At 39.0% G+C, this 21,458-nt stretch overlaps 1 protein-coding gene across 1 annotated transcript in view; it reads right to left on the bottom strand.

Moving 5' to 3' along the window:
* CFAP20DC (CFAP20 domain containing) overlaps window positions 1-21,458 on the bottom strand; it is a 154,871-nt gene that overhangs the window by 61,421 nt on the left and 71,992 nt on the right. The window contains exons 10-11 of the mRNA XM_065408313.1: window positions 12,150-12,481; window positions 1,974-2,381 (exon numbers count right to left, since the gene is read on the bottom strand). Of these exons, the coding sequence (XP_065264385.1) occupies window positions 1,974-2,381; window positions 12,150-12,481 (740 nt within the window). The remainder of the gene's footprint in view (window positions 1-1,973; window positions 2,382-12,149; window positions 12,482-21,458) is intronic.

The following is a 21,458-nucleotide window of genomic DNA, read 5'->3' as shown; positions in this document are numbered from 1 at the left end:
AAAAGCATCCAACGATGGGGATTCTACAACCACCCTTGGAAGCCTGCTCCACAGCTTAACTACCTTATACTGTATCTAGAAAGTTTTTCCTAATATCTAACCTAAATCTCCCTTGCTGCAGATTAAGCCCACTGCTTCTTGTCCTGCCTTCAGTGGACATGGTAACAATTGATCGCCATCCTCTTTATAACAGCCCATAACACCTTTTAAGACAGTTATCAGGTCCCCCTTCAGTTTTCTTTTCTCAGACCAAACATTCCCTGGTTTTTTTAACCTTTCCTCATAGGTCCGGTTTTCTAAACCTTTTGTCATCTTTGTTGCTCTCCTCTGGACTATCCTCAGTTTATCCACAGCTTTCCTAAAGTGTTGTGCTCAGAACTGGACACAATACTCCAGCTGGGGTCTCAGTGCCAAGTAGAGCAGGACAATTACCTCTCATGTCTTATGTACAACACTCCTGTTAATACACCCCCAGAATGACAATAGCCTTGTTCACAACTGCACAACACCATTGACTCATATTCAATATGTGAGTTGCTATAACCCCCAGATCTTTTTCAGCAGTTCTACTACTTAGCCAGTCAGTCCCCATTTTGCAGTTGGGCATTTGATTTTTCCTTCCTAAGGGAAGTACTTAGTACTTATCTTTATTGAATTTCATCTTGTTTTCAGTCAGATCAATTCTCCAAATGCCACCCACTTGCAAGAATGTGTGAGGGAACTTGATGGGGCCAGTGGTGAAAGGGGGACAGTGCCAGTAGCAAGGGAGAGAGACATTCGCCAAGGGACAATAGGTATCTCCTCTCTCTGGGAGTCTCTGGCACCCATTGGCCAGCTGGGAGAGAGGGATGCTGACTGGCCAGCAGTCCGCAGCTGTCAGGATCTAGCCCAGCATTAAGGGCCATGTGGAGCCTCCATTCCAGCAGCCCGCCCTACCCACCCGCACTAGGAATGGGAACCTGGCCTGGCAGACGCTGCGGGTCTAGCCAATCATGGGCCAATTGGCAAAAGACCATGGAGTTTTTTTGACTCCTTTGCAGCATCTTCAAGCCACAGTGGGTTAACCAGGGACGCACTTATTACCTAACCAAGGTACCGGGGCAGAGATGTTTATTCATTGCCAACTCATGGCCAATTTCCAGTGCGGTTAAGGGAATAAAATGAACGATTCCCAGAGGTAAAAGACAGGGGATTTTGGTGTTGGGCCTTGGGCTCATGGGATAGGGTGAGACCTTGTGGCCTTCATGGGCCAAGGTCCCCACCCTGCTGCACTCTTTGTCCCCCTCCTGGGGAGAAGGGTGCTAGGACTCAGAGAGCAGAGACCTGGGGGAGGGGGCGAGGCTGAGGAGAGCCTACCACGCGTTATGGGGTATATGGTACGGAGCCATATATGTAACCCCTGCACTGGAATCAATTAAACGCCTGGTATAGGAGAATATGGGAGTTGGGCTAGTAGCACCCCTCTCCTTTGTTAACGTTTAATAAAAGTTGCAGCCTGGCACTTATTTCCATGCAAGTGTCTGTCCTCGTTTTGCCGGTGTCCACATCAATTTGTCATGATCGTTTTGAATTCTAATGCTGTCCTCCAAAGTGTTTGCAACCCCTCCCAGCTTGGTGTTATCTGCAATCTTCATATGCGTACTCTCTCACTCTATTATCCAAGTCACTAATGAAAATATTGAATAATACAGGACTGATCCCTGCTAGACCTCACAAAATATATCCTCCCAGTTTGACAATGAACCCATTGGTAACTACTCTTTGAGTACGACCTTTCAATCAGTTGTGCACAAACCTTATAGTAATTTCACCTAGACCCCATTTTCCTCATTTGCTGTTGAGAATGTCATATGGGACTGTGTCAAAACCCTTACTAAAAACCAATAGATATATATTAGTATAGGTTTGGACCCTGTTACAGCCTTTCTATTCAAACAATGTAAATCATTTAGTTCCAGAGCAAAATCACTTACAGTAGTCTCAGCTTTCAGACTTGAATTCTCTCTTAAGATTTCTTTGAGGGACTTTTTACTTATTGATGCTCTTAATTGACTCACTGATGTATCCTTTGTTTTTTCAGAGGTGCTTGGGCTTTCCTTAAAGAATTCAGGTTTACTTCCAGTTGGAGAAAGACAGGGGGTAGGCATCCAGCTTCTTGGAATATTATCAGGCTCTACTTTTTTCACAACCGAATCTTGTGGGGCTGATGATAGTGTTTCCAGGTGGCTATGTTTGCTATATTCTTTATACTTCCAGTGCTCAGGACTTCCTGACATCATCTTTAAGGGGATCACTTTAAAAACTGTAGAATCAGATGACCCTGAGGTACTGAGGCTGGTCTTGAGGTTTGAAGCACTTTGGATGAATTCACTGGGGTCATCCTAAATTTGGGAAAGAAAACAACAGTGATTTTAAGAGGAAACTACCCTCAACTTGTTTAAGATCTGTTTGCATATATTTAGTCCTAAGATTTCAAAATTGCTCTTTAATTATGATGGCTTAACTTGAGATTTTTCAAAGATTCTGAGCATCTCCTGCTCCCAGTGAAGGAGAATGGAGCGTTGGGTGCTCAGGACCTTTACAAAAATCAGGTCTATGTATCTCAAGTTGGGCACCCCAAAATGACAGCCTGCTTTGAATATATAAGCCTAAATTCCTGTTCTAATTCAGACTGCTGGAAACCCCAAAAGTCTGTACATCATAAATATACTTCTTAGTGAAATGTGGTTTACAAACTTGTGCTGACCAATAACATGGATGTAAGGTAGAAAAGTCTACAATGTTGATATCCGCTTGACTACTGTAGTGGTAGGTGACACTTTAACATATTGTATATAAATCCTAAACATATCTGTCTGCAGAGATCACCTTGCCCTTCTTTGAAAGTTACTAAAAAAATCATGTAGCAAATAACATTTAAGAATACTTTATGAATCCATTATTCTTCTTCCAAACAAGGTCTATACAAAACATCCAAGAATGACACTTCTGATGTTCCCTTAAATTTCAATTCAAAAATAAACAGCAAGCAGAAAATCATGTGATATGGGAGGAGGAACGATTGGGTAAACTAGGGATGGTCAACCCATGGTCCTTATTGACACAGGGGAGGGGGAAATGGAGGCCTCCCATCCTTATCCAATCAGGTGCCACACTTCCTCTCCCCCACAGGCACAACACAGCACTACTGTATTTGTTGGAAGGATGGCTACAACATGAATGTTGCATCCTTAAATATGCATATTTCACCTTCTAGGGTCCAATCCTGCTGATACTGAAATCAAAGGCAGTTTTGTCATTCACTTCACTGGGACCAGGACTAGACCCTACAAGGGGAAATTCATATTTAAAAGAAAACCCTTCATTATATAATAATCTTTCCAAGAAATATAGTAGCACTGTATTATATATTTTCATGAAGAATACACTTCTCTCCTATTGCTTTATTTTGTTTTACGTTTTCTTTGAGTGGGTTTACATAAGACATGAGCAGTGAACATTTTGTGGGTAGAGGATAATGATTACATACAGGTCTTTCTCAATTATAGGGTTTTTGTTGTTATTGTATGATTTTGTTCTTAATATAAAAGAAAAAAGTGTTATGGCAGAATGGTCTCTCCTCTCGTCCCCCACAATCACACAGGGCTTTCCCTATAAAATGAGCTAAGCAGCTTTTCGGCAACCATATCCACATGGAGACCAAAACAATCAATTGTTCATTAATATTTTTATCAAGGGTGCTCAAGTCACAAAGTATTTATTTTCCCTTAAAAACAGAATTCTAAAGGATAAAAATCCAGAAAAAAAGGGGACCTATATTATTTATTAAACCTTTTTATACAGTGCTGTAAATGTACATGACACTTTATAAGCAGATTAGTAGGTTAGCTGCAAATATAAAACACTGAAGTGTTAAAGTAAATAACAGAAGCAGGAAATAAATTTGGAGGCCTTTTGGCTGCAAGGTTTTCTTTTATCTCCTCAGACTATAAATTTAAAAATGCAATTAGAATGCGCTCAGTTTCCCCAATCTCTGTACAGACGGTTCCTATTTTCCTGTTTTATCATCCAGCATCTTTTTGGAAGCAATATAAGAAAGTGAAGGTTACGATGAGGATGTGTTAAATCAGCTCAGTGCTATGAGAAAGTACATAAACCCTGAAACAGTCGAATGAAAGCAAACATTAATGTTCTATATGGTTTCCATAATCACCAGTCTTCCCAATTCATCCTGAAAGATGTGTGAAAGCCAAATTTATAATAATGTATATTATTTAAGGGTGGAATTCAATTTAAAATCAGATTACAGCCCCAATTCCGCAAAGCACTTAAGCACATGCTTTACGCACATTGACTTTAGAGGGACATAAGCACAAGCTTAAAGTTAAGCACATGCATAAGCTTTTTTTCTGAACTAAGGCTTAGAGGAGCTACGTGCAGGGAAGCAAACAGGACGTTAAGAAGGACAGAATCCACCACACTATGAAGGAAGTAGGCTGAATGTAATGCATTCAGGCTAAACTTTCTAAATGTGATTTGTGAAACACCTGCATGAATCAATGAGCTATGGATGTATGCACAACACTTCATAATATTTTATTAATGTATTCCATGGCATAAGCCATTTAACACCTTGAAAATCTCTCTCTTTGTATTAAGGTACAGGATGTATAAGGAAGGGTAAATGAAAATAAACTCTGATTATAACAATATCTTAGTTTAGCATCACTGACCCCTACTAGCTTGCAAATAACTGGAAAAGAGATTAATATGCACTATTTTTATAGAAGAAATCTGAAACCTCACACATGTAGCCATTTCGACAATATTTATTTTTCTTGTAGGTTTTATGTGCACAACATGAGATTTACAGTTCTATGAAATGCCTTTAAAATTTATAAACACTTAATATGCTGCTTTTGTTCATTTTGTTTTTGTTACTGCTGAAGTTATATGCATTTTGGAAGGTTGTAAATATTACTTTATTTCCCTAGTTTGGGATTTCACTGAGGCACAAAGACACATTTCTCTTTTTTCCAGACTTTTATTTGCCACACCACAGTTATTTTAAAACCTATGCTATAAACCTGCACTATTAAGTCACATTACTGTAATTTGACAGATTATTAAAGGACATGTCACATTATTTTCACATATTGGAGACAAATGGATAATCCTGATTTAACTTAAACTTAAATCCCTCCCACCTATCTATTGAACTTGGGTTTTATAATCATTTTATTTGTTAAATATTCAATAATAAATTGTGCCAGGACTATCAATAAAGTTTGTCTGATTAACTCTAGCACAGCATATGTATACTGAAGACGCGAATGATTTCCCTGAGGAGCTAGCATGTCTATTGCTGTACTACATTCCTTGAAAGAACATGCAGATGGGCAGTTGCACAATAATTTCTGGATATCTAAAATTGATTGCTCTTGCTGGGTTGTAATTTTAAGAAGATCATTCTAACGACTCTTGAGGGCCATCTACTTGGAGCAGATGGGACACAGGCCTTCTGTATGCAGAGTGTTAATGTCAAAAAGTCAGGGTAAAACTGATTTGTATTCTTTGCAAGAGTACACTGTCTTATTTAATTGTATTATGCTGGCTCTTTTAATTATGTAAGAGCAGAAAATTTCCTGACTCAATTGAAGGCTTCCCAGATGAGCTCATCTGTTATATCCAAAACATTTTGGATAGCGCTGTATGATACTGCAGTTGTTATGCTGTGTTGTAAACCGGCAAGAGTTCTGACTTTTGCTCTAGGTTTGACTGAATGGGCGGATGCCAACAGCTGAGTCTAATTAGACAGTGTCTATGACAGAAGAGAGATATACATTAGAATGTAGTTGTCAGTTTGAAAGTATGGCCGCTTGAACAAATATAGAATAAGTCACTTGTGGTAAGCTGCAGCAAGATAAGAAGCTGTTTTGCTGTTTTCTGATCATTTGGGACTGGCAGTTTAATAACAGCACTTAACTGTTTCAATGACTAATTAGCTACCCACAAACGGTATTTATAAATGATTGCATTTTCCAGCTTGAAAACTAATTTGCAAACCCAAATATTTCCCTCCGGATGGCAGAGAAGGGAAAGTTCCATACATGGTAGGTTCTCTAAAGTTATTATTATGCATGGATAGGCACTCCTGAGTGTTCCGTGGACTCCAGCCCACAGCATAAGGAGATTCAAAGATCCCTTCTCCTTGAAACTTAGCTCACAGCACAGCCATTTGGCCCGGCTTTCACATGCCTCCTAAGTAAAGCCCTTCGTTTCTGGCATTATTTTATTAATTTCCTGGGAATTTATCTGTGTTTATTTCAAAAAATTAAAAAACGGGTGACAAATCAATGAAAAATTAATTGCACATATTATCAGGGTTAATACTGGAGAGGGGGGACAGAAAAAAAAGCAACAAATAGAAAAAAGGAAGAGTGCATTGTTTCTGAAACCATTATCTCTAATCCCCATTACACAAACAAAACCAGTTTACTGTTGGTGACTTGCGCAGTTGTATTTGATACAAGGGGCTTCAGGGCGAATTCCACAGGCTCACAGAAGCTTTTTCAAAGTGTCTTTTCCAAGGCGCATTCTCCTGTGGTCTTGGATGTAGCTGAATTTAAAAATATTCTCTCTACATCAGCTGAGTCAGGTGGGACACTGCCCACACCATGTGCTCCTCTGCGGCTGCAGGGAGATTGGAGTGACCTGTTCGCAGCTTGGGGGCTGGATGGGGGCTCTGTCAGAAAATCCAAATACTGGATTTTTTAAAACCTGGGAATTTTTTTGGAGGATTTTGATAAAAAACAAAAATGAAGGGCCCTACTTGTAGGTTAGTGAGTCTTTATGCATTGATACTCACTACTTGAGTTGCAAGTACATAACTCCCTTCCATAAACATACAATTTTTGGGGCCGGAGTCTGATTTACTTCCACTGGTATAAAGCCAGAGTAGCTCCACTGATTCCAAATTTACCCTGATGTGAGATCGGAATTTGGTCCCTAGAGCTTAAAGTGGAAAATTTGTGACCTGATGATTTCCTTTCTGGAACGGACCTCTCTCCCAGCCTGAGACATCTGGGCTGCACAGAAGTGCAGAAGCTTCATTCTTTACAAAGCACTACAGGCTTGACCTTTGTTCCTCAGCAGAAACATTCTTTGTCAGGAAGATGCTTCAAAGTGATGGTCCTAAAATCAATTAATGCCAGTAATTTTAGGAAAGGGGGAACATTCTTCTTTCTATCCTAGCTATATCTTATTCCAGCATAATTTCCCCCTGCTGCTCAGTATATCCCAAATGTTTCAATCAAGGTGAGAAATCAGGAGCCAGAATCTATAAGAACTATCAAACAGAAAATTATTTTAGCAGTCTGTTCTTAATACCCAGCTATCTGCCAATATTGGCTTCACGTGTCTATGAGTTTACAATCCACAGTCACCAACTGTAAAATAAACATGACTGGAAATTTTTTTTCCCCACGAAAAAGCAATTTATCATAGCTGGCTTACTTATCCTGTTGTGATGGTATTAGCTGACATCATAGGTGCACTCAGTAAATCTATCTTAATGAGTATAAAATCATACAAACCGAGGAATCAGAATACCAGGCACAGTACAAAGCAATCAAAAGTGACATGCCCAAAACTACTAACCTAAAAAGAGAAGGCTAGAAGTCATGGACCCACAGATAAGAAATATATTTTATTTGTATTTATATTTTTCTGTGACTTTTTAAATTAGATATAAATTTACTATATGTGATTTTCAAACATATCGAAAAACAGTAAACATCTAGTATCTTCAGCATATCAGGTTCAAGATATTTTTAGAGTAGGCTTGCAAAAATGCAGCTTAACTGGGAGAGTAAATATCATTTTTTTATTATAATAATGGCAAAGTCGGGTGAACAGATACTGTCTCGGGGTTAAGAAATATTCATGATGATTTTGCAAGAATGTCTTAGATTGTGCTAATATAACGGGTACTATAAGTCAGCAGTCTCGTGTCCTATTTTAGGATCAGGTGTGGTAGTCCTAACTTTACAGCCCACTATAAAACATTTTTCTATAGTTTGTTTTTGCAGTGCAAATTAGAGAATGATTTGAAAAATTAAATGAGCACCTAGAGTATCAATATACAGCTGACTACAGAAGTAATATAAAATACATTAGTGCAAGAATACAAGCAAAATATAAACACTAAATAATTATCTAGTTCATTGACTTTTCTTTCATGTGAAAGAAAGCCTTAACTCTGAATTAGTAAATTGGTAGTGAAATTAAGCAAAAACTATAATTGTTATTGTAATGTAGGTTTGTTTATTTTAAATTATCTTTTAGCATTGTACATGTAGTGCTTTGCTAGCTGTCATATTGACATTATTTAACATAATCCACATTAGATAATAAATGAACTGAAAGTCCTTCTCTGTAGTTACTGCCATACGGTAGTTTTTGGTTCATACAATATTTAAAAGCTTCTGTTCCTGACAAGAAGGGATAACCTCCAGTTTCTAAAGGGATCATGAATAATTGTACATGCACCTGTCAGCTAACTGATCATTTGCCACACACCTCGGAAAACACAATGATTATGATGATATAATAAGAAACATTATGCAGCATATAGAATTCTCTAACTGTATTTAAGATAGACTCACTCTTTGGAAGTAAAAAATAACTATTGGTATGTCATTTTGGGCAGTGAGAACAGTTACTATTAAGGTTACTACAGGGAACCAAATGATACCATATTTCTTAGGAAAGATAACTTCCCTTCTTATGAACATGACATGGGATTTTTAATGACCACAGCCCTTAGTTTTCTATCTGAGTTGAACAAAAAGGCACCTTGCGAAGACAATTAACTAGGGAGGTGGTGGAACCTCCATCCTTAGAGGTTTTTAAGACCCGGCTTGACAAAGCCCTGGCTGGGATGATTTAGTTGGTGTTGGTCCTGCTTTGAGCAGGGGACTGGACTAGATGACCTCCTGAGGTCTCTTCCAACCCTGATATTCTAGGATTCTAATGGTTAAGTACAGGCTCTGAGAGTGACGCTGAATCATCACCCACACCTCCTCCAGCACCTTAGTGAGCTCTCATCTAAGTATTGACCTAGAATCTCCTATCCTGCTTATTTCATGAGAACAGACAAGATCAAAGAGTGTGGCTGCAAGCTTTTGGATCACACACAATTTCTCCCAGAGCACACACTCTTTTAGGTGTTTTTAAGTTTAGCAATGTTGTATAAAGCAGGATTATATGAAATGTTGAAATCTACCTTCACCTTACCGAGCTAATCATTTTGTTCAGTATTCAGAGATATTTAACAATTAAGCCTTTACCTATAGTATTAAGTCCCAATCATGCAAACACTTACACATGTGTAACTTTGCACACAAGTCAATAGGACTAGGGGGTTGAATGCTTTGTAGTGTCTCTAGGCCAAGCTCATTGCACACCACAGTGGTGCCTTGCATCCCTCCCTTCCACCCCACAAGCTCCCTGAACCTGTTTCAGGGACTCCCTGCACCTCCCCCCAATCTCTCCTCCTCCCATGTCAGAGTTCCCCATTCTCCCTCTCATGGCAGGGGCTTTATGTGCAACCCCATTCTCCCCCTTCCTCCCAATTCCCCTTTTACCAGTGCCCCCCCATTCTCCCCCCATGCCAAGGGTTGTGTGCACCCCCCCATTACCTTGTCTGGGAGATAAGACATTCAGGGTGTTAACATGTTAAACTACAGGAAGAGCAGGACATTGTTATGTTAGAAAGCATTAATTGGCGCCATCTATCAGTTGTTTGAGTATAGCAGTGGCTCTCAACCTTTCCAGACTACTGTATCCCTCTCAGGAGTCTGATTTGTCTTGTGTACCCCCAAGTTTCACCTCACTTAAAAACTACTTGCTTACATAAAATTACAAAAGTGTCACAGCCACGCTATTACTGAAAAATTGCTTACGTTCTCATTTGTACCATATAATTACAAAATAAATAAATTGGAATATATTTCAGTATATAATATAGTGAGCAGTATTAACAAGTCGTATGAAATTTTAGTTTGTACAGACTTTGCTAGTCATTTTTATGTAGCCTGTCGTAAAACTAGACAACTATTTAGATGAGTCCATGTACCCCCTGGAAGATCTCTGTTTACCCCAAGGGGTACACATACCCCTGGTTCAGAACCACTGATCTATAGCTTCAAGCACCCGTGCAATTATCTGGGGATGTGATAATCAGATGGCATTGGCTCCACTGTCCCCCATTTCCCCTCTTTTTGGTTTCTCAATTTTCCCCAAATCAGTGAGTTTTGCCACTGATGCCTAGAACATTCCCTGAATTACAGAAGTGGCATTCAAAGTTAATGTGTTACATACAGACATACAAACACAGAAGTGCCTCACCCACCTTATCTATTAAGTTGAGTGTAAGGCCTTTGCAAGCACAGCCAACGATGCCTTTTAGCATATGAACTGAAAGCTCAAGGATACATAGGAATATATGAAATTTTCCTTCATTACACTCTTGTTAGCCATATGCCCTCAGGTCTATTTCACATTATATAAAGAGCTACGAGTCTGATCCTGAGCAATGCCATATATCCTCCACTAATATTAACGTCAAAGGTGTGAGAGAGCAGAAAACCTCGCAGAACCAGGGGATTAGAGGTTTTTTAAGCACTATGGTGGTACAAAATATTAAATAAGAGTAAGCAGAAACACTGGTTCTGTACATTGAAAAGATATTTGAACTGGAATATACGAGTCTTGCAATCAATTTGGTTTAAAATTAAGAAGAAAAGAATTTCTCTTCATTGTGTTACACACACACACACACACACACACACACACACACACACACACACGTTATAAAAGTGTGTAGGAATCAAATACCAAGATTTACAACACAGGGAAAAGTTTACCACAATGAAGTGTTTTAGAACTGTCTTCTTAATCTAGCTTCAGTTAGTAACCAGTCTGACTTTTCTTGAGCATAATTGACATAGAAAATCTCTATGGATTTTAAAGAGTTCCAAAACAGACACCATATGGTAGAGACAAGACCCCCTCATTGTTCATGATTCATTATCTCAACTTTAATTGGTTTAACCCTGAAATTCTGGGACCATATTTGAAATAATGAGGTCTGACAGGTCTAAGGTGAAAAGAAAACAAAATATACAAAAAAAAAACAACAACACCACCTCTGAGATTTTCTATTGGTTATAGTTAGCATCTGTAAAATAATTTCCCAGGAGGAATGGAACAGTATTTTTGCAAAGTTTTATCTGTCTTGCTATCACATAACTCTGTTGTACTTCCTTCCCAGTCTGTGAGAAAAAGATTAGAATGATAAGAAACAGTTCTTTAATTAAAAATGAAATAGACTGGAATGTTAATAAAGGCAGTTACCATAACAACTTGATGCAACTGTTCACTGACATGACAATCTGCTTCATTTTTATAAATATATTAGAAGCTGATGATTTTTTTCTTTTCTCTCACTAATACAAGTGGTCAAAAATTTTCACATTGCAACAGAATACAAACCCAGAACTATACATGGCATTACCACATTTCAGATGAGGTGTAAAACTGAAGTGGTGACCAGTGAGTGAAATCAAGCATCAGACCCAGCTTTCTGGTCAAATTTCAGCATAGTTAAACCACATGCTGCCTACTTAAACTTCCCCTGTAATTTTTGTTGTAAGAAGTGTTTTTCACTTCCTTACCTAAAACGCTGTGCAGTGTTGCTGAGTGCCTTTAAACCACTGAGCTGTCTTGGCTGCATTCTGAAGTAATGGTGAGCAAAGTGATTCCTATGCATACTTTGTATACATGTATAAAGAGCTAGATTAAGCTCTTAGGCTCAGCCCTGTAGGTTGCGGGTGATGGGGAGGGGTGAATCCTACTCCTCTTCCCTTGCCCAACTTGGAAACTGGACAGAACTCTAGCTTCCCCACCCTCCCCTGCACCCACAGACACAAACTGAGCAAGATTAACTTGCTGCTAATCAGGAGAGGATATGGGGTGGAGAGGGCTTCACTCCCTTGTATAACCATGAGCCTGAGGGCAGAATCTCACCCTCAGAGTTTTAGGATGAAGCGTGCTTTATCAAGTATTGCATGTATAGAGCGGCTCACCTCTTCATTGCTGTCACTTCCATAAAAGTCATCTTCCATTTGGGCTCCTCTACAGAACCCATCACTGTCCTCATTTAAATCCAAAGGAGACATGCAGCCTTCTGGCGACATATTCGGGGACTTCCCATGAGGAGCTGATCGAGGCCTCGACGAAAATGTGAAAATCTCTTTATGGCTTATTTGGTGTTCCCCTGTTTGCTTGCTTTCACTTTCAACATCAGTATTTGGTGGCAGGGATAAATTACTGCAGGATGTATTGTGGGTAGCTACTGGCTGTCCATTGGAATCAATCTGAAAACTGTCACTGCAATTTTCAGGAAATACCCAGTCATCTGAAATTTACAAAAGGTTAGATGTTTATTAAAATGTTTATTTTAGCATATAGTATTTAAATAAACTCTCTATAGCATCAAAATATCAAAGTTATACAGCAAATAGATGTCATGGAAAAACCTTTATCGCACTTATGCTTATAAAGATGGAAACCAGATCATATAGCAGACATGAAAAAAGTCATGCTGCTCTCTAGTAAACTTGTAGTGTGTGAAAGATTTAACAAAATGTTTTACTGGTCACGGCTCCAGGCAATTAATTTGCAGGCCATAGTCTGTTTCAGTTGTAATAATATGCAAGGAATTTACAAATCTGAAATTACAATTAACACCTCTCTAACAGTTAAGAATCCTATGTAGCTCCATTACAGCATATTTATTATACTTTGTCATTGATGGTGTTTTTAAATAGATTTGTTGTGAACAGGATTTTCTAAAAAGTCACACGTGCTATGCAGAAAGTTCAAAAAGTTATTTAACCCGCCACTCCCACCTCCACTAAAATCCCATACTTTGTTTTAGGCCCAGAAGACTAGTTTAAATTTAAATATGAAACTACAGCTCAGCTGAAAAATGGTGTAAACACGTAAAGCCCATTTTTACACTCACCTTGTTAAGATATATTTTACTGTTTGGATAGTAGAGAAAAAAGTGTCAATCTGATTGATTAAGATGGATCTCAAATAGCATATGAGAAAAGGAGAATTGTTCAAGTATGCAACACTCTCTTCTCTTCATTAAATGTAGTGTTGTGTGGATAAGTTACTGTGAAACTCACTGGCTTCATAACCAGCATTACCATCACCAACATAAAAATATAAACCTCAATATAAAGTGCTAAAATTGTAGGGCTGAAGTAGCCCTTTAAATAGCAGCAACATGCCTTGCTACAGCTGAAGAGAGTAACAAAGATTAGACTATTAATATGGAATTCAAGCTACTCTCCATAGTTTAACAACATATTCAAATTACCCGCTCAGGCGGGCTCAGGGAACAGGTGGAGCAGCTACAGGAGCTCTATTTGGAAACCCTTGGTTTCTGGACTAAAGCAGCTGAAGAAAATTGGATGAGAAATCCAGAATGAATAGCAAGCTTGGAGAAGTAACTATCTTCTGACTGGTTTGCTCCATACCTGCTGTGATTTTTGCAGTACTATTCAAACTGGTGATCGACAAAAGAAGGGCCTACCTCTACCAGACTCCAGGTGAGGTGGGAGTAGGAACCTAACTCTAAAAGATAATTTCTACTAGTAAACTGGCCAAAGGAGTTGGGGGATTAATACCAGCTACTTCTCTACTTGTCTTATACATGAGTTGTCCCTGGCACATCAATAAACCGCTTTGTTCAAGGACAGATTGTCTGAAGGTCTCTTTAAACCATAGCCTATGAGATTCAGAAGCCCAAGATATTTTTCAGAAATCTCTTTAGATCAAGTTGATAAAGGCTGGCCTATAAATCAAGGTAATCTAAAGTACCATTTTCTAAAAAAGTCTACTGTCTAGAAATTATGCAGAAATAGCATATCTGTAAATGGCAAAAAAACAAAACAAAACAGGGATCTAAGATATGGTAGCATCTATGTGAGATGACTACCCAAATAATCTCTTTAATTTGATTTAAAAAATCTAGACTGTTCTTTCAGGAGCCATGTCAAATAAGTGAGAACACTCTGGGGGTCCTTTCATCTCTTGTGCAAAGTATGATACTTTTCTGCTCTGACCCATGTCTATGAGATCACCTGGTATTAGTCTTTGGGAAAAAAAAGTTCTCCATTCTGTGCTAACCTAAAATGAGTTCAAGATTATCTGATAACACATTTTTCTCTAGAGAGACAAGGTGGGTGAGGTAATATCTTTTATTGGACCAGTAAAAGACATTATCTTACCCACCTTCTCTCTAACATCCTGGGACCAACAGAGCTACAACAACACTGCATACATTTTTCTCTGTCACACAAGTGGAAATTAAAATTAGACATTACCCAAAGCTGTACGATGAAGCCATCAGAGATAACACTAACTTTCTTTCTACATTTCTACAGTACTAATCATCTTGCACTAACAAATCGTTTCTGAGTTTCTAGAGATAGTCACTACATTTTAGTATATATTTAAAAACTATATTGTTTAAAATAATCATTCTTTCTAAAAAAGCCCTCAAAAGAATACTGAAATTACATGAACTTTTCACAAGAGGTTGCTGTCAAGATGCTCTAGAGCTAAAGATATTTTGAGACTTTTTTTTTTTTCAACACCAGATTTGATTTTGTGATTTTTTGGAATCAAGAAATATCTTGCCCTAACTAAATACTTTAAGGCAACACTCTCTAAGGCTATTATGAATGCTGACTTGCTCTCCTCTGCACTTCAGCACAGCATTCCCTGCTGATGTAAATACACTCTAACCCCCTCCTGGGGAGTGAAGAGTTGCTATTACTGTTACCGTTAATAGCAACTGCCAACCTAACTTTCTGAATGGAGGATAAGTTCTCTCTTTGTGGAGGGGGGTTAGTGCCTATCACTTAGTAGGGGTGTGTCTGGGGTCCCCTTCAACCAATCACAGTTCTTCATCATTTCTTGATGGCTTGTGATTTTACGAGTTTTGAATTAACTCGCTAATTTAGAGGAGATACAAATAACACTTTTATTTGTCCACCACTTAAAATAATAAAAATAACTTCTGAGATCAATTTCTTGCAGTTAGCATTAATCTTGGAATCCCAAATTCCAGTTCTTGGTCCCTGTGCCCTGGGGAGGAGACCTCTGGGCTGGGATCATAGAATCATAGAATATCAGGGTTGGAAGGGACCTCAGGAAGTCATCTAGTCCAACCCCCTGCTCAAAGCAGGACCAATTCCCAACTAAATCATCCCAGCCAGGGCTTTGTCAAGCCGGGCCTTAAAAACCTCCAAAGAAGGAGATACCACGACCTCCATAGGTAACGCATTCCAGTGCTTCACCACCCTCCTAGTGAAATAGCGTTTCCTAATATCCAACCTAGACCTCCCCCACTGCAACTTGAAACCATTGCTCCTTGTTCTGTCATCTGCCACCACTGAGAACAGCCGAGCTCCATCCTCTTTGGAACCCCCCTTCAGGTAGTTGAAAGCAGCTATCAAATCCCCCCTCATTCTTCTCTTCTGGAGACTAAACAATCCCAGTTCCCTCAGCCTCTCCTCATAAGTCATGTGCTCCAGACCCCTAATCATTTTTGTTGCCCTCCGCTGGACTCTTTCCAATATTTCCACATCCTTCTTGTAGTGTGGGGCCCAAAACTGGACACAGTACTCCAGATGAGGCCTCACCAATGTCGAATAAAGGGGAATGATCACGTTCCTCGATCTGCTGGCAATGCCCCTACTTATACAGCCCAAAATGCCATTAGCCTTCTTGGCAATAAGAACACACTGTTGACTCATATCCAGCTTCTCGTCCACTGTGACCCCTAGGTCCTTTTCTGCAGAACTGCTACCTAGCCATTCGGTCCCTAGTCTGTAGCAGTGCATAGGATTCTTCCGTCCTAAGTGCAGGACTCTGCACTTGTCCTTGTTGAACCTCATCAGGTTTTTTTTGGCTGAATCCTCTAATTTGTCTAGGTCCCTCTGTATCTGATCCCTACCCTCCAGCGTATCTACCACGCCTCCCAGTTTAGTGTCATCTGCAAACTTGCTGAGAGTGCAGTCCACACCATCCTCCAGATCATTAATAAAGATATTAAACAAAACTGGCCCCAGGACCGACCCTTGGGGCACTCCGCTTGAAAGTGGCTGCCAACTAGACATGGAGCCATTGATCTCACCTACTTGAGCTCACTTGTCAAAATTCATATCCAGAATGATTTGCAGATGGGTTGCTGGATCAGCAGCATCAGCTCCCAATCAGGCATGCTAGGCACAGTGACTATGACCACTTTTCTCAAATTGGAAGTTGGGGATCTGACACGGGTTGAATGAGCAGGGCACTGCAGCAAAATCACCGTCAGGTGGCTGCTAGGAATCATGGAGACAGAACAAGGAAAGGAAATAAGACATCCTACTTCCTTCTGCTGCTGCTACAACTTCCCCATATCTGCTCTGCTACAGCTTCTTATTCTTCCTCACCTCATGCCCAGGCCTATTCTACTCCATGGAAGTTCTGCTTAAAGATGATGAGGAGCAACTTGCCTTGACTCCGTAGCTCATGCGTTCCTTACCATCTTCAGGTGGCATTTCCCTGAAGCAGAATGCAGTGTGACCAGAGGGGATGAACTGAAGCTCCACTGCCTTCCCCCAACACCCTAGCAGCACCCACCATCCCAAAGAATCCACCCCCTCTATCCAGGCCCCAGCATCTACTATCCAAATTTCTCCCAGCACCATCTACTCTCCAGCAGCACCCAGCACCCTCTAAGAAAACTAGCCCCTTTTTCTTTGCCAGGATCTCAGTCCCATTATCCTTTGCAGCCACAATGGATTATGGGATGTGACCTAAAGGATTGTAGGACTGGGATCATCACAAAAAAACATGCCTGATTTTATGAACCCAGGTGATGAAACTCCTGGCCTGTGGTATTAAAGTTTTCAACTCACTGAATGGTTCAACGTGATACAACCAAAAAGATTGTCTCCAGTACTTATCTGAGTGTGTGTGGTAAAAGTGATTCAAATGCATGCAAGCTGTGGAAAAGAAACCCTCTCATTCTTACAAAAAAATTATATTATGCAGTAAAATAAATGAAGTGAGATTTTATATCATTTACATGTTTTGGCCAATATTTACATCCTTAGACACAGGTGCACTGACCAAGCTGAACTGTTTATGTGAGGAGAAAATAAAACATTCTGCTGGAGACAACATTATCTTGAGTGTGTGTGTGTGTGTGTGTATAAGAGTAACTCTCATCCATACAGCATAGAGGTTTGAAGAAAAATATCACAGCCATTTTACTCTTTCCAGCAATCTGAATTTTTCAAAAGGTAAAACTCAGTTCTCACCACGAATACTTTATGAAATTGTATCTGAAACTATCAAGTTTTATTGACATGGGGCAACGCTGTTGTGTGTTCACTCCTTAATGATTAAAACATGTCTACATCAAGAGCACTGGAAGGAGCCCAGTGGAAGAGATTTTAATGTGTTAAATGGCTGCAGAGCTAATTAAAATTTTCAGATAAATGAATCAGTTTTCCAGCTGCAGTACAGATCTGTTATAAAGTCAGAACTTGTAAAACTACCGGCAGAAAAGATGGTGAAGACCGCATGAGGCAGTGGGGCTCTGGAGTCAAGCCCATCTTGAATAAATGAAGGATCAAAATATAAAAAGGCAACTTTCAGTAAGAACTATTGTCTAGTGGTTAGAGAAGGGGAACTGGCCAACAGGCCACACTCCCGGGTCCTATACCTGGCTCTGTCAGACACATTCCAGGATGGATGAAAATCTATGATTTTTTAAAATATCAGGTTTTTAAAATTTAAATTAAATACAGGTTTATTTTTTAAAAAAATAAACCTATTTAAAATTAATTTGGAATTACTATAACATATGTTAAGGCCTAAAATTATAATATATATTTTACAATAATTTAAATTAATTTTTAAAAATATTAAGCAGTACATGTTTGCTGGCAAGTTTTAAAAGAAACTCAAACCCACTGAACTAGTGGAAATCACTGGCTAAGCACTTCAAACCAGCTTGTGACAGCAGTGGCTTCTTCTGAAAATGCAGAGAGAATATTTTCTTCTTGTCAGTTTATTCAACTAGTTCAGTTGAATCTATGAATAAAAACTAGGTGTGAGAGGATAAAATCTACAACTTCTAAAATCTTGAAGGACATGTTGATCAGAAACTGTCAGTTCAATTCCTATCTACAGATAATATTTCCTTTGTTTAACAAATCACACTTTTAAATGCAAAATATGTTTTGATAATGGATGGATACGGTAGCAGCTAGCCTGCTGATCGCTGGAGACGTGGGTTTCTTGGAATGTAAGGATGTCGATGTTATGTGTCTTCAATGTGTTTGCAATATACTCACACTTCACCCAGGAAATGTTAAGTTGGAGGATCCTTGTTGCAGAACCTATCTGGCATGTTACGTGGCCCTGAAGATGGCCATTATGGTGGCTTGAGTTGTTGCTCTGAAGACCGGGAGATTGTTGATCAATGTTCGATCACCAGGTTGATGGCATTAGTCATGATTTCTTACTTAACAGAGTGGGCCGTGTGAAGGCTGCCATCTTGCGCTAACGCTTTTTAATGTTTACACGAGTGACATGCCTCCAATGAAGCCGCGCAAATTTGCATATGTGGATGATGTTGCCCTGGCAATCCAAGCAGCCACCTTCAGTGACATCGAGTCCACCTTGAACAAGGACCTAAACACCATGGAGGAATATTTCCAGAAATGGAAGCTCAAGCCAAATCCTCACAAAAACAACAGTCACTGCATTCCATCTGAAAAACAGGAACACTAAGTGCCCTGAAAGTAACCTTTTGTGGCAACTCTGTGTGACATGACCCCACTCCGACCTATCTGGGAGTGAAGCTAACCTTCCACGACCATTTGAAGAAGGTAGCTGCCAAGATGAAGACAATGTCGACCTGGTCCAGAAACTGGCAAGCACAAGCTGGGGAGCATCAGCATCAGTGTTACAGACATCAGCCATAGCCCTTGTATACTCTTTAGCTGAGTACTGAACACAGATATGGAGCAGAAGTAGCCATACTTGACTTGATGATGTCCAACTAACCATTGCAATGTGGTACATCACTAGAACCCTCAAATTGACCCCAACACACTGGTCTTCCAGTGCTGTCACACATTGCTGTCCCATCCATTCACTGCAATGCTGCAACCCTATGGGAATTCCAGAGGATCTTGGAAAATGAACATCTTCCCATCCACCAGGACCTTAACAATGAACCTCACCACTGCTTGAAGTCACGTAAGCCCTTTTGGACCCACGCATTTAACCTTCAACAATGCAACTTCAACCCTGATGAAGCTTGGAAAGTTGAACACAGTTCACAAGAAGTCATAAATAAACACCTTGTGAAAGACCCAACGCAGAAGATTCCTAATTTCGATCTCCCACAAAGCTCATGGGCCACCCTAAACCATATCCACACAAACCATGGCAGATACGGATACTTGCTATACTAATGGAAAATTAAAGACTCTCCAATGTGCGACTGAGGTCACCCAGAACAGACCATGGAACATATAATAACTCAATGTCCAATTCACAAATATGGAGGAGGCATCACATCAATACACAGATGTAATTATGTGTCTTAACCATCTAAATGTAAAATTGTAGTTGTTACTCTACATTTACATCAGCCATATGAAAAAAAGATTACTTTTTATACAGCACATTAAGTGTAGTTTTATTTAACTAATAAAAAAAATCTTAAAATGCTTTTTGTGCATTTTAATTTCTATCCAAGCAGGTTTTAACCCAGATTACGAGTAAAAAATTAATAATCTAGTAAATAAAAAAATGCATCATTCACCATTTCTAACAAATAAAAATGTAAATATTAAGAATCAGAATCAATGTAAGTTAAGCTATACAGTCGCTTAAATAAATATATATAGATATAGGCACAAATTTCAAAAGGTATTAGGTGTTGCTACGCTCAGTGCCGCAATACCTATCTCATTGAGGAGCCTAAATCTCATTTTCAGAAGTGATTTAGGCACTTAAGAGCCTAAATCCCACTGACTGCCAATGATATTTAGGCTCCTAAAACTGTTCGATGTTCAATGGTGAGCGCAGCAATGCCTCATTAGCTTTAAAAATCTGGGCTATAGTCTATCCTCCTGGTTAGCAAAAAGAAGCACAACATTTAGTGTAAAGGCTATATTTAGCTGCAAATCAACATGTTTTAATGGTTATCAACCAACAAAAATCAGCTTTTCTTTAGGAAAATAATTAAAAAGTAGAAAGGCAAAGCAATATTAAAACTGATGATTTAAATCAGGGTTTCCTGCTTAAATCAAGGTTTCATGATTAAAATCCATCCACCTGACAGATTATTTAGCAACTTCTCTGTATTTCATTTACTCAGTGCAGTGGATGTAATAATACATACTTGAATGTATGTAAAAAGTGTTTGAAATCCCAATATCAAAAGGCAATGCAGAAGTTTAAAGGACTATTGTAAAAGATCTTTACAATATCTAGTATCTAGAGGGTCATTTAACCTTACTTTTCTAATGCTTTGCTTTCACTAGACTGCCTTTGTTTGCTAAGAATCAGGAAGTCTAACTTTTTTGGAAAAGCCAAATGGTGCTCTCCAGAGATGTTCATTAAGTGCACTCAATTTAGTAATAAGTTAAGCACAAACACACTGCAAATATATTAGCTTATTTACTATATTATTGATATCTAGGGTAATATGCAGTGCAAAAATATGAAAATATAGAAGACTGTAGAATGACATTTTACACTGGTTATGTAATTCAACAACTTGTGAGACCTGTGGCTAATGCAGCATCATTAATTGTCTTCAAGTGAACGAGATGGGGTGTTCTAGACCAAACCAAATCCTTTTATCTCTCACCCACTAATTATACTGGCATCTCTTTTTACCTCAAGTATTTCCATATCAATTGTAATGAATAATTTGGTATATCATCTTAGGAAAATATGTAAATTACTGTGTAATCACAATATTGCAGCAAACAAGATAAATGCAAGAATGATCACCTAAACATCTAATTAGTTTCTCTACACAGTCAGATTTATGCTAGAGCTTCTAATTGCAACCTAACATTTTAATGAAGGTTTCACCATTGTATAAATAAGATTGACAAACTATAAACAATATTCATTCATTTTTTTCTTCCCTCGCTCAAAAACAATTTACCTTTGTAAAAGTACTGCACACCTGCAAGGGAAGATATGTTTATGTGGTCTCTGCTACAAATCTGAAGAATTTCCATTATAAACAGCAATGGCAACACCACAAGGTAATATTGGGGATCCTTTAA

Source organism: Emys orbicularis, chromosome 7 (genome assembly GCF_028017835.1).
Source record: "Emys orbicularis isolate rEmyOrb1 chromosome 7, rEmyOrb1.hap1, whole genome shotgun sequence".
NCBI classification, from domain to species: Eukaryota; Metazoa; Chordata; order Testudines; family Emydidae; genus Emys; species Emys orbicularis.
This window is presented reverse-complemented; position numbering and strand designations above follow the sequence as displayed.